At 46.1% G+C, this 14,545-nt stretch overlaps 1 protein-coding gene across 3 annotated transcripts in view; it reads right to left on the reverse strand.

The window, feature by feature from the left end:
- The window catches only part of LOC110520377 (GRIP and coiled-coil domain-containing protein 2), a 41,599-nt gene that overhangs the window by 9,980 nt on the left and 17,074 nt on the right, over positions 1-14,545 (reverse strand). For all 3 annotated transcript variants that reach the window (XM_021597655.2, XM_036974904.1, XM_021597654.2), the window contains exons 14-20: positions 12,128-12,290; positions 11,623-11,723; positions 11,354-11,431; positions 10,919-11,056; positions 10,105-10,226; positions 9,839-10,015; positions 9,465-9,673 (exon numbers count right to left, since the gene is read on the reverse strand). In XM_021597655.2, coding sequence (XP_021453330.2) covers positions 9,465-9,673; positions 9,839-10,015; positions 10,105-10,226; positions 10,919-11,056; positions 11,354-11,431; positions 11,623-11,723; positions 12,128-12,290 — 988 coding nt within the window. The remainder of the gene's footprint in view (positions 1-9,464; positions 9,674-9,838; positions 10,016-10,104; positions 10,227-10,918; positions 11,057-11,353; positions 11,432-11,622; positions 11,724-12,127; positions 12,291-14,545) is intronic.

Raw genomic sequence — 14,545 nt, forward strand, 5'->3', positions numbered from 1 at the left:
CTCATGTTGCGCAACATTTCTATAGGCTATGCATTTGCTTGATAAAAAAACAGTTTTGATGGCCTCTATTAAAGTGAGGAGCATCCCATCAGCTTACTATATTTATTTATCAACTTTCCTAATATTAAGCACAATGCTTCACTTTACAACAGCAGTATAGCCTACCTGGCTGGCACATGAACCACGGGAAAAGTGTCCTCCAGTTGTTATTTAAGTGCACAGATGTCGTTTTATTTTTTGTTATTTTTAAATAATCATGCCCCTGTTCCCGAGACTGGTGCATGATAATGGTCCATTCTAAATCAAAACAAATTCCACACATATATTATTTAGTATATGTAAAGACAACACTAACTGAAGAATAGTCTGATGGGTGACAATTTTAGTGAATGATGTATTATCACTTGTGAATGATGCCCAGCTTGTGCAGTAAGGAAAAAAACAGCGCATGCCTTTTTTTTGCGACGTTTTCAAATCATAGTCACACACCTCATGTAGCCTAGCCCATAGACCTATAGTATACGTTTTGATAAGGTTTGTATCACACCTCATGTAGCCTAGCCCATAGACCTATAGTATACGTTTTGATAAGGTTTGTATCACACCTCATGTAGCCTAGCCCATAGACCTATAGTATACGTTTTGATAAGGTTTGTATCACAACTAAAGTGGCCAAATAACTTCTTAAAATGAAAGACATTCATCTGATTTCTAATGGTGTAGAGCTTAACTGGCATACATAGGTTGCAGGTGAGTTTCAAGTTTGGGGAAGACAATTTTCACCATAAACACACACCTTTATAATAAAGCAGCGCATGCCTTAAAAAAAAAACGACTCCGAAAAAGAGGGAAACGAGGCGGTCTTCTGGTCAGACTCCGGAGTCGGGAGTCGGGAGTCGGTGCACGGTGTGTGCACCATTCCCTAGCATTCTTCTTGCCAATGTCCAGTCTCTTGACAACAAGGTTGATGAAATCCGAGCAAGGGTAGCATTCCAGAGGGACATCAGAGACTAAGGTTCTTTGCTTCACGGAAACGTGGCTTACTGGAGAGACGCTATCCGAGGCGGTGCAGCCAACAGGTTTCTCCACGCATCGCGCAGACAGAAACAAACATCTTTCTGGTAAGAAGAGGGGCGGGGGCGTATGCCTTATGACTAACGTGACATGGTGTGATGAAAGAAACATACAGGAACTCAAATCCTTCTGTTCACCTGATTTAGAATTCCTCACAATCAAATGTAGACCGCATTATCTACCAAGAGCATTCTCTTCGATTATAATCACAGCCGTATATACCCCCCCCCAAGCAGACACATCGTTGGCTCTGATTGAACTTTATTTGACTCTTTGCAAACTGGAAACCATTTATCCGGAGGCTGCATTCATTGTAGCTGGGGATTTTAACAAGGCTAATCTGAAAACAAGACTCCCTAAATTTTATCAGCATATCGATTGCGCAACCAGGGGTGGAAAGACCTTGGATCATTGTTACTCTAACTTCCGCGACACATATAAGGCCCTGCCCCGCCCCCCTTTCGGAAAAGCTGACCACGACTCCATTTTGTTGATCCCTGCCTACAGACAGAAACTAAAACAAGAGGCTCCCACGCTGAGGTCTGTCCAACGCTGGTCCGACCAAGCTGACTCCACACTCCAAGACTGCTTCCATCACGTGGACTGGGACATGTTTCGTATTGCGTCAGACAACAACATTGACGAATACGCTGATTCGGTGTGCGAGTTCATTAGAACGTGCGTTGAAGATGTCGTTCCCATAGCAACGATTAAAACATTCCCTAACCAGAAACCGTGGATTGATGGCAGCATTCGCGTGAAACTGAAAGCGCGAACCACTGCTTTTAATCAGGGCAAGGTGTCTGGTAACATGACCGAATACAAACAGTGCAGCTATTCCCTCCGCAAGGCTATCAAACAAGCTAAGCGTCAGTACAGAGACAAAGTAGAATCTCAATTCAACGGCTCAGACACAAGAGGCATGTGGCAGGGTCTACAGTCAATCACGGACTACAGGAAGAAATCCAGCCCAGTCACGGACCAGGATGTCCTGCTCCCAGGCAGACTAAATAACTTTTTTGCCCGCTTTGAGGACAATACAGTGCCACTGACACGGCCTGCAACGAAAACATGCAGACTCTCCTTCACTGCAGCCGAGGTGAGTAAGACATTTAAACGTGTTAACCCTCGCAAGGCTGCAGGCCCAGACGGCATCCCCAGCCGCGCCCTCAGAGCATGCGCAGACCAGCTGGCTGGTGTGTTTACGGACATATTCAATTAATCCCTATACCAGTCTGCTGTTCCCACATGCTTCAAGAGGGCCACCGTTGTTCCTGTTCCCAAGAAAGCTAAGGTAACTGAGCTAAACGACTACCGCCCCGTAGCACTCACTTCCGTCATCATGAAGTGCTTTGAGAGACTAGTCAAGGACCATATCACCTCCACCCTACCTGACACCCTAGACCCACTCCAATTTGCTTACCGCCCAAATAGGTCCACAGACGATGCAATCTCAACCACACTGCACACTGCCCTAACGCATCTGGACAAGAGGAATACCTATGTGAGAATGCTGTTCATCGACTACGGCTCGGCATTTAACACCATAGTGCCTTCCAAGCTCATCATCAAGCTTGAGACCCTGGGTCTCGACCCCGCCCTGTGCAACTGGGTACTGGACTTCTTGACGGGCCGCCCCCAGGTGGTGAGGGTAGGTAACAACATTTCCACCCCTCTGATCCTCAACACTGGGGCCCCACAAGGGTGCGTTCTGAGCCCTCTCCTGTACTCCCTGTTCACCCACGACTGCGTGGCCATGCACGCCTCTAACTCAATCATCAAGTTTGCGGACGACACAACAGTGGTAGGCTTGATTACCAACAACGACGAGACGGCCTACAGGGAGGAGGTGAGGGCCCTCGGAGTGTGGTGTCAGGAAAATAACCTCACACTCAACGTCAACAAAACTAAGGAGATGATTGTGGACTTCAGGAAACAGCAGAGGGAACACCCCCCTATCCACATCGATGGAACAGTAGTGGAGAGGGTAGTAAGTTTTAAGTTCCTCGGCGTACACATCACAGACAAACTGAATTGGTCCACCCACACAGACAGCATCGTGAAGAAGGCGCAGCAGCGCCTCTTCAACCTCAGGAGGCTGAAGAAATTTGGCTTGTCACCAAAAGCACTCACAAACTTCTACAGATGCACAATCGAGAGCATCCTGGCGGGCTGTATCACTGCCTGGTACGGCAACTGCTCCGCCCTCAACCGTAAGGCTCTCCAGAGGGTAGTGAGGTCTGCACAACGCATCACCGGGGGCAATCTACCTGCCCTCCAGGACACCTACACCACCCGATGTCACAGGAAGGCCATAAAGATCATCAAGGACATCAACCACCCGAGCCACTGCCTGTTCACCCCGCTATCATCCAGAAGGCCAGGTCAGTACAGGTGCATCAAAGCTGGGACCGAGAGACTGAAAAACAGCTTCTATCTCAAGGCCATCAGACTGTTAAACAGCCACCACTAACATTGAGTGGCTGCTGCCAACACACTGACACTGACTCAACTCCAGCCACTTTAATAATGGGAATTGATGGGAAATGATGTAAATATATCACTAGCCACTTTAAACAATGCTACCTTATATAATGTTACTTACCCTACATTATTCATCTCATATGCATACGTATATACTGTACTCTATATCATCGACTGTATCCTTATGTAATACATGTATCACTAGCCACTTTAACTATGCCACTTTGTTTACATACTCATCTCATATGTATATACTGTACTCGATACCATCTACTGTATCTTGCCTATGCTGCTCTGTACCATCACTCATTCATATATCCTTATGTACATATTCTTTATCCCCTCACACTGTGTACAAGACAGTAGTTTTGGAATTGTTAGTTAGATTACTTGTTGGTTATTACTGCATTGTCGGAACTAGAAGCACAAGCATTTCGCTACACTCGCATTAACATCTGCTAACCATGTGTATGTGACAAATAAAATTTGATTTGATTTGATGCACTACATGCATAACTGCATTTGCAGTCACTTAAGTACAGTGCAAATGCAATCGAAAATCACAAACAATCAAAGCAGTCCATTATACTTTTAAAACTGACCTCACAGTGATGATCAATTTGAAGAAAGAAGTTCAACAGCAGGTTGAAACAATGTAAACGAAATGGACAGAGCTTTCTAAGGTGATGATTCATTCAGAACACCCATATGCATATTAGAGCACATGCATAGGCTCCCCAGAAAACACTTAATTAAAATGATGATTGTGCCATTATACAATACATAGCCTACCGCATATTACGCATGGCAGAAAAACATAAAACTAAACTGATTTAAGATGTCTTTGATACATAATTGGTCTAGCCTTTGAGTGAGGACTGTATAATTATGCATATTGGATGGACTGGTTACCTTATGCTACGCTCCAACATGTCAACGCATGAGTCTGGGAGAGAACATATAACCCTAGGGGTTGCTGTTGATTCATTGTGCAGGACGGCTTACAATTAGTTAGCCTACAATTAGTCAATTTGTATTTGAAAAGCCGAGTAATAGGGATTTATTTTATATTTTCATAATTAATTGGGTAACACATGATCTTTAGCTATAATGAATATCCCATCTCCTCCTTTCCTTTATTCCTTTCTGCAACATGCAGAGGGGCTGTCAACAGTTTAGTTGCAAAAACATGTTACTATCGATGTTCCTGAACAGATTTCACTTGGTTTCCCAAAGTAAGCACTGGGTAGCTGCAGGAACAAGGCTGGAGAGCCCATTGCATACAGAGTTTGCGTGGAATAGCAGTGAGAGCATCCTCCGACTCCTCAAACGGTGGTTAATGTGTGGAGTGAAGTCAGTGTTTTTGTATTTATTTGTCAGCTGCTCATATTAAATCAAATCAAATTTTATTTGTCACATACACATGGTTAGCAGATGTTAATGCGAGTGTAGCGAAATGCTTGTGCTTCTAGTTCCGACAATGCAGTAATAACCAACAAGTAATCTAGCTAACAATTCCAAAACTACTACCTTATAGACACAAGTGTAAGGGGATAAAGAATATGTACATAAAGATATATGAATGAGTGATGGTACAGAGCGGCATAGGCAAGATACAGTAGATGGTATTGAGTGCAGTATATACATATGAGATTAGTATGTAAACAAAGTGGCATAGTTAAAGTTAAAGTGGCTAGTGATACATGTATTACATAAAGATGCAGTAGATGATATAGAGTACAGTATATACATATGAGATGAATAATGTAGGGTATGTAACATTATATTAGGTAGCATTGTTTAAAGTGGCTAGTGATATATTTTACATCATTTCCCATCAATTCCCATTATTAAAGTGGCTGGAGTTGAGTCAGTGTGTTGGCAGCAGCCACTCAATGTTAGTGGTGGCTGTTTAACAGTCTGATGGCCTTGAGATAGAAGCTGTTTTTCAGTCTCTCGGTCCCAGCTTTGATGCACCTGTACTGACCTCGCCTTCTGGATGATAGCGGGGTGAACAGGCAGTGGCTCGGGTGGTGGTTGTCCTTGATGATCTTTATGGCCTTCCTGTGACATCGGGTGGTGTACGTGTCCTGGAGGGCAGGTAGTTTGCCCCCGGTGATGCGTTGTGCAGACCTCACTACCCTCTGGAGAGCCTTACGGTTGTGGGCGGAGCAGTTGCCGTACCAGGCGGTGATACAGCCCGACAGGATGCTCTCGATTGTGCATCTGTAGAAGTTTGTGAGTGCTTTAGGTGACAAGCCGAATTTCTTCAGCCTCCTGAGGTTGAAGAGGCGCTGCTGCGCCTTCTTCACGATGCTGTCTGTGTGGGTGGACCAATTCAGTTTGTCTGTGATGTGTACGCTGAGGAACTTAAAACTTACTACCCTCTCCACTACTGTTCCATCGATGTGGATAGGGGGGTGTTCCCTCTGCTGTTTCCTGAAGTCCACAATCATCTCCTTAGTTTTGTTGACGTTGAGTGTGAGGTTATTTTCCTGACACCACACTCCGAGGGCCCTCACCTCCTCCCTGTAGGCCGTCTCGTCGTTGTTGGTAATCAAGCCTACCACTGTTGTGTCGTCCGCAAACTTGATGATTGAGTTAGAGGCGTGCATGGCCACGCAGTCGTGGGTGAACAGGGAGTACAGGAGAGGGCTCAGAACGCACCCTTGTGGGGCCCCAGTGTTGAGGATCAGAGGGGTGGAAATGTTGTTACCTACCCTCACCACCTGGGGGCGGCCCGTCAAGAAGTCCAGTACCCAGTTGCACAGGGCGGGGTCGAGACCCAGGGTCTCAAGCTTGATGACGAGCTTGGAGGGCACTATGGTGTTAAATGCCGAGCCGTAGTCGATGAACAGCATTCTCACATAGGTATTCCTCTTGTCCAGATGGGTTAGGGCAGTGTGCAGTGTGGTTGAGATTGCATCGTCTGTGGACCTATTTGGGCGGTAAGCAAATTGGAGTGGGTCTAGGGTGTCAGGTAGGGTGGAGGTGATATGGTCCTTGGCTAGTCTCTCAAAGCACTTCATGATGACGGAAGTGAGTGCTACAGGGCGGTAGTCGTTTAGCTTAGTTACCTTAGCTTTCTTGGGAACAGGAACAATGGTGGCCCTCTTGAAGCATGTGGGAACAACAGACTGGGATAGGGATTGATTGAATATGTCCGTAAACACACCAGCCAGCTGGTCTGCGCATGCTCTGAGGGCGCGGCTGGGGATGCCGTCTGGGCCTGCAGCCTTGCGAGGGTTGACACGTTTAAATGTTTTCCTCACGTCGGCTGCAGTGAAGGAGAGTCCGCATGTTTTAGTTGCGGGCAGTGTCAGTGGCACTGTATTGTCCTCAAAGCGGGCAAAACAGTTATTTAGTCTGCCTGGGAGCAAGACATCCTGGTCCGTGACTGGGCTGGTTTTCTTTTTGTAATCCGTGATTGACTGTAGACCCTGCCACATGCCTCTTGTGTCTGAGCCGTTGAATTGAGATTCTACTTTGTCTCTATACTGACGCTTAGCTTGTTTGATTGCCTTGCGGAGGGAATAGTTACACTGTTTGTATTCGGTCATGTTTCCGGTCACCTTGCCCTGATTAAAAGCAGTGGTTCGCGCTTTCAGTTTCACGCGAATGCTGCCATCAATCCACGGTTTCTGGTTTGGGAATGTTTTAATCGTTGCTATGGGAACGACATCTTCAACGCACGTTCTAATGAACTTGTTCACCGAATCAACGTATTCGTCAATGTTGTTGTCTGACACAATACGAAACATATCCCAGTCCACGTGATGGAAGCAGTCTTGGAGTGTGGAATCAGATTGGTCGGACCAGCGTTGAACAGACCTCAGCGCGGGAGCTTCTTGTTTTAGTTTCTGTCTGTAGGCAGGGATCAACAAAATGGAGTCGTGGTCAGCTTTTCCAAAAGGAGGGCGGGGCAGGGCCTTATATGCGTCGCGGAAGTTAGAATAGCAGTGATCCAAGGTTTTTCCAGCCCTGGTTGCGCAATCGATATGCTGATAAAATTTGTTTTCAGATTAGCCTTGTTAAAATCCCCAGCTACAATGAATGCAGCCTCCGGATAAATGGATTCCAGTTTGCAAAGAGTCAAATAAAGTTCGTTCAGAGCCATCGATGTGTCTGCTTGGGGGGGAATATGTACGGCTGTGATTATAATCGAAGAGAATTCCCTTGGTAGATAATGCGGTCGACATTTGATTGTGAGGAATTCTAAATCAGGTGAACAGAAGGACTTGAGTACCTGTATGGTGTTATGATCACACCACGTCACGGTAACCATGAAGCATACGCCCCCGCCCCTCTTCTTACCAGAAAGATGTTTGTTTCTGTCTGCGTGATGCGTGGAGAAACCAGCTGCCTGCACCGACTCCGATAGCGTCTCTCCAGTGAGCCATGTTTCTGTGACGCAAAGAACATGTCCCTCTGGAATGCTACCCTTGCTCGGATTTCATCAACCTTGTTGTCAAGAGACTGGACATTGGCGAGAAGAATGCTAGGGAGTGGTGCACGATGTGCCCGTCTCCGGAGTCTGACCAGAAGACCGCTCCGTTTCCCCCTTTTATGAAGTCGTTTTTTTGGGTCGCCGGCTGGGATCCATTCCGTTGTCCTGGGTGAAAGGCAGAACACAGGATCCGCTTCGCGAAAGTCATATTCTTGACACTGCTCTTATGTTCAGTAGTTCTTCTCAACTGTATGTAATGAAACCTAAGATTACCTGGGGTACCAATGTAAGAAATAACACGTAAAAAAAAAATTAACTGCATAGTTTCCTAGGAACGCGAAGCGAGGCGGCCATCTCTGTCGGCACCGGAAGTATGTATTAAGCACATGATCTGCTATAAAAACGAAGTAGCCTACCAGGCATCATTGAAAACCAGACGGTAGGAAAGCGTGCTGCCTTCATTCTCTATTCCAGTGCATACAGATGACATGGATTCTTCCTCTGCCCCTGTTCCTGACCATTTGATAAGGGGCCATTCTAAATCAAAACTAATTTTACATATTAGTAAAGACAATAGTCTGATGGGTAAAAATCACTTGAGAGAACAGCTGTGCAGTCTGAGGAAAGGAACAGTCGGAAGTTCTTTGCTACTTTCTCAAATCATCAATAGCATATAGTCGCACCATGCAGCCCATATGTTTGGATTTCTAAGACATTCTAAGGTTTGTATCATTAACAACTAAAGTTGCCAAATAACTCTAAATCTAGCGTTGTCTATAGAACCTGTTTCAAATGATCACTTTTATGTTCAACATAGCCTTCATATGTGAACTCGATCCGGAATGGGACAAATATCCTTCATATTTTTATTCAGCTATGTTCAATTATATTCTTACTATAAAATAATGACACGGGACTTATAAGCCTATCTTGTCAGCTTAATGTACAATCCTATAGCCTATGGCATGGAGCATAGCCAGATAACATACAGTATCTAGCCAGCTTAATGTACAATCCTATAGCCTATGGCATGGAGCATAGCCAGATAACACAGTAGGCCAACTCATATTCTGTTGTTTTGAAATACATTTTCTTCATATCATGTTTCTTTAGACCTGACTAAAATAAATAATGGATTTATTGTGGTGGTGTATATTAAATGGATTTGTTCCAAAGGCGCACCTCAGTAGCTTGTATGTGTGGAGGTCTGGAGATGCAAAACATGTTTATGTTAATTAACGGTCAACTACCTTGAGACCGGCAGTCTTCTGCATGACTGCCACAGCCCTACTCACCACCCCTGCTCTACCTTTCCCCTGGTCTCTATCTATCTCCCACTCTCCCTCTTTAACCCAACACTCACCCCGTCTCCTCTCCTTTCCAAAACCCCACTCTCCTCTTTCCGTCTATCAACCCAATCCTGTTCTCTCTCTCTACTCTCCTCTCCCTCCCGTCTTACTGGTCTGTTTCTGCAGTGTAAACAGTTGGTTCTCCAGCCTGGTCATCTGGTTCTGCAGGGTCTCTACTGTAGTTCTGTGTTCATCCTGAAGGTGGCGGATCTGCTCCCTGAACCCGGAGCGCTGGGCCACGGCCTGCGAGGTCAGCTGACCCACCGTCTGAGCATGCTCTGTTCGCAGTGACATAATCTCAGCCTGGAGAGACATGAATCTGGGGGGGAAGGGGAAGAGAGGAGAGAGGGAGAGAGTATGAATTAAAGGAGAGAGGGGCAAACAGATTAAGGCTGTTACTGTGGACTTGAATGTTAACAGACTGAGATAAAATCTATTAGCTCTGAGAGGTAATACAAGTATTCAGGCACACATAAACCCGTACCTCTCTCTGAGCTCGGCCTCTTTAGCAACGGTCTCCTGCAGTATCTTGTTGTGTCGTTCCAGCAGTGTGTCATGTTCCATCTGGAGCTGTTGTAGTTCTGCAGTGCTCACCGCCAGACTCTGCTGACTGTCCTGCAGCTTGGCTTTATACTGGTCCACCAAGGACTCCGTCTGCTCTCTGTCACACACACATTATCATCATATGACACACACCACACACACACACACATTATCATCATATGACACACACAGTATCTGTAGATATACCTCTCCTGTTTAGTGGCGTCTCCATCGCTCTGTGCTGAGGTTTTGTTCTTCTGTTGTTTGAGGACGTTGTGAACTCTGACCTTATAGCTGTCAAACTCAGCAGTGACAGATGACAGCTCAGCCTTTGAAATAACATTCACATCACACATTAATTCATGTTTTACTTAATTAAAAGCCAAACAAACTGTTTGTAAGCACACATTTTAGAAGCACATATTAGGTGGTAGCGGTTTTCATATTACATCTCTATTTTCACCCTGAACTGCATGTAGTTGTGTTTCTGCAGACCAGCAGTACATTAACATGATGGTGTATTGTGTGCCAATGTATCAGTATTGTAATGAATAGTACAGTGTTAGTGTGTACGTCCCTGAGGTAGGAAACCCAGCAGCACTTCCTCTAACGTGGAGCCAGACCGTACCATTCATCATCACCCACTGGACCCCAGGGGGACACCCACATAATAAAATGTTTGGTTCCAACCATTTAGCAAAGCTGCACACTAACACTTAACTGATGAGAAATCCATAGCGACATTTCTACTGCCTGAGCTGAGAGAGGGGATGGAGAGAGAGAGAAAGAGAGAGACATTGGTTCAGACAGAGGTTGGAAGAGGGAGAGAGGAAAGGAGAGGGAGTGCGAAGGAGAGGGAGAAGGAGAGAGAGAAGTTGAGAGAGAAGGTGAGGGAGAATGAGAGAGAGAGAGATGGGGTTTAGGGTAGAGGAACGGAGACGAGAGATAAAGGGAAGGCAGAGAGAGAAAATAAGATGAGAGAGGGAGGAGAGAACTGGATGATGATTATGCGTGTACCTACCTTGGCAGTGTTAGCCTCCTGCTGTAGTGTGGTCAGTCTCTGTTGCAGGGAGCTGCTTGTTCTCTGCTGTTGTTCAGTCAGAGTCCTCAGCTGCTCCTGTAGTCTGTGGCGCTCCGCAGTCAGGTCACAGCACTGGATCTATACAAGAACCACTGATAACTGATACAACACTTAGGGACAGATAACATTGTGACACAGTACGTACTCGTCCATTACCCCTTTCAGACAGAAGGTGTTTCATTGAAAGCACAGTCTTGTTGCAGGCTCAGATGTCTATTTGTATTTATTATAGATCCCCATTAGATGCTGCCAAGGCAGCAGATACTCTTCCTGGGGTCCAGGAAAAATTAAGGCAATTATACAATTTTAAAAACATTACAATACATTCACAACAGATTAAGTCTGTCTGAATGGGTTCAGGGTCTGCCATCTTACCTTGTTGTTCTCTAGTTGCTGTTGATGTGCCTCCAGCTCTCCCTTCAGAGAGGCCAGCGTCATCATCTGAATGGCTTCCTGCACACACACACACACAAACACACACTTAATACACTACTTACCTTCACAGCCACTACACATTCAAGGAAACCCCAACTCCAATGTATTACAGAACACTGTAAACACTCATTTGACTAAAGTAGTGATGTAGGAAGAGGTCCACTGGAACCCTCTCTGTAGTCCGGGTAACCAGGTCCCTTGGGTCTGACCTGTCTCTTGGCATCAGCCAGGTCTTTCTTGGTTTTCACCAGCAGCTGTTTCATCTTGGAGCTCTTATCCTCCCCCTGGTCCATCTGGGACTTCAGAACCTCTGGGAGAACACACAGAAACAGGTTAGAAGAATGGATAACAGTAGAAAGGCCATTGTTATAATGAATTAAACATATTATAGAGACATATACACTTTTGATTTTCAGTAAACTTAGATTGTTAGGGGTTCCTTGAGTGGCACAGCAGTCTAAGGCGTGCTAGAGGCGTCACTACAAACCCGGGTTCGATCCCAGGCTGTATTACAACCGGCCATGATCGGGATTCGCATAGGGTGGCGCACAATTGGCCCCGGGTCGTCTGGGTTAGGGGAGGGTTTGGCTGCCATTGTAAATAATAATTTGTTCTCAACTGACTAAATGTAAAAAAATATTTAGTGCTTTCGTTAGGAAAGTAAGTAAAAGTATGTCAGTGGGGCAAATGGTAGGGATCAGTGTTTGTGGGTACCGATCTCCTGGTTGAGTGTGTCTTCTTTCTGTGTGTGTGTGTGTATCTGTGTTTTCAGCTCCTCCACACACACGTCCTTCTCTGACAGTTTGGTGTTGAGTTCTTTGACCAGGCGTTCATAGTCTGCCATCTCCATGTCCAACAACGAGCTCTGCTGGGCCTCCTGGAAGAATGACACACACACATTCACAACAGATCAATATAGATCAGGTATATCTCACTGGTCACTCCCAAAGCCAATTCCTCCTTTGGTCGTCTTTCCTTCCAGTTCTCTGCTGCCCATGACTGGAACAAATTGCAAAAATCTCCCTCACTAGCTTTAAGCACCAGAGCAGCTTACAGATCACTGCACCTGTACATAGCCCATCTGTAAACAGCCCATCTATCTACCTACCTCATCCCCATACTGGTATTTATTTATTTATTTTGCTCCTTTGCACCCCAGTATTTCTACCTGCACATTAATCTTCTACCGATCTACCATTCCTGTGTTTAATTGCTATATTGTAATTACTTCGCCACCATGGCCTATTTATTTCCTTAACTTACCTAATTTGCACTCACTGTTTATAGACTTTTTGTTATCTTTTGTTCTACTGTATAATTGACTGTATGTTTTGTTTATTCCATGTGTAACTCTGCGTTGTTGTATATGTTGAATTGCTACGCTTTATCTTGGCCAGGTCGCAGTTGCAAACGAGAACTTGTTCTCAACTAGCCTACCTGGTTAAATAAAGGTGTTCTCAACTAGCCTACCTGGTTAAATAAAGGTGTTCTCAACTAGCCTACCTGGTTAAATAAAGGTGAAATAAAGATACACACTGTCTGCATCGTAACATATAAACACACAATCCCATTTCTACACACATCTTAGTATGAGTAATGGAAAAGCAGCTTCCAGTGTTACTTTGACATCCTGCTAGATTCTGAGTGTTGTTTTTTCGGACTAGAGGCAACACGACACACATTACAACATCACAACACAACATCGCGACACAACATCGCGACACACATCGCGACACACATCACAACAACGCGGCACACATCGCGGCACACATCGCGACACACATCGCGACACACATCGCGACAACACGGCACACATCACGGCACACATCACGGCACACATCACGGCACACATCACGGCACACATCACGACACACATCACGACATCGCGACACAACATCGCGACACACATCGCGACACACATCGCGACACACATCGCGACAACACGACACACATCCCGGCACACATCACGGCACACATCACGGCACACATCCCGGCACACATCACGACACACATCGCGACACACATCACGACACACATCACGACACACATCACGGCACACATCACGACATCACGGCACACATCACGGCACACATCACGGCATCACGGCACACAACATCACGACACACAACATCACGGCACACAATATCACGACACACATCACGACACACATCACGGCACACATCACGACACACATCACGACATCACGGCACACATCACGGCACACATCACGACATCACGGCACACAACATCACGACACACAACATCACGACACACATCACGACACACATCACGACATCACGGCACACATCACGGCACACATCACGACATCACGGCACACAACATCACGACACACAACATCACGACACACATCACGACACACATCACGACACACATCACGGCACACATCACGACATCACGGCACACAACATCACGACACACAACATCACGGCACACAATATCACGGCACACATCACGACATCACGGCACACAACATCACGGCACACAATATCACGGCATACAACATCACGGCATCACGGCACACAACATCACGGCACACAACATCACGGCACACAACATCACGGCACACAACATCACGGCACACAACATCACGGCACACAACATCACGGCACACAACATCACGGCACACAACATCACGGCACACAACATCACGACACACATCACGACACACATCACGACACACATCACGACACACATCACGACACACAACATCACGGCACACAACATCACGACACACATCACGACACACATCACGACACACATCACGACACACATCACGACATCACGGCACACATCACGGCACACATCACAACATCACGGCACACATCACGACACACATCACGACATCACGGCACACATCACGGCACACATCACGGCACACATCACGGCACACATCACGACATCACGGCACACATCACGGCACACATCACGACATCACGACACACAACATCACGACACACATCACGACACACATCACGACACACATCACGGCACACATCACGGCACACATCACGACATCACGGCACACATCACGGCACACATCACGGCACACATCACGACATCACGGCACACATCACGACATCACGACACACAACATCACGACACACATCACGG

Source organism: Oncorhynchus mykiss, chromosome 3, assembly GCF_013265735.2.
Source record: "Oncorhynchus mykiss isolate Arlee chromosome 3, USDA_OmykA_1.1, whole genome shotgun sequence".
In the NCBI taxonomy this organism is placed as follows: domain Eukaryota; kingdom Metazoa; phylum Chordata; class Actinopteri; order Salmoniformes; family Salmonidae; genus Oncorhynchus; species Oncorhynchus mykiss.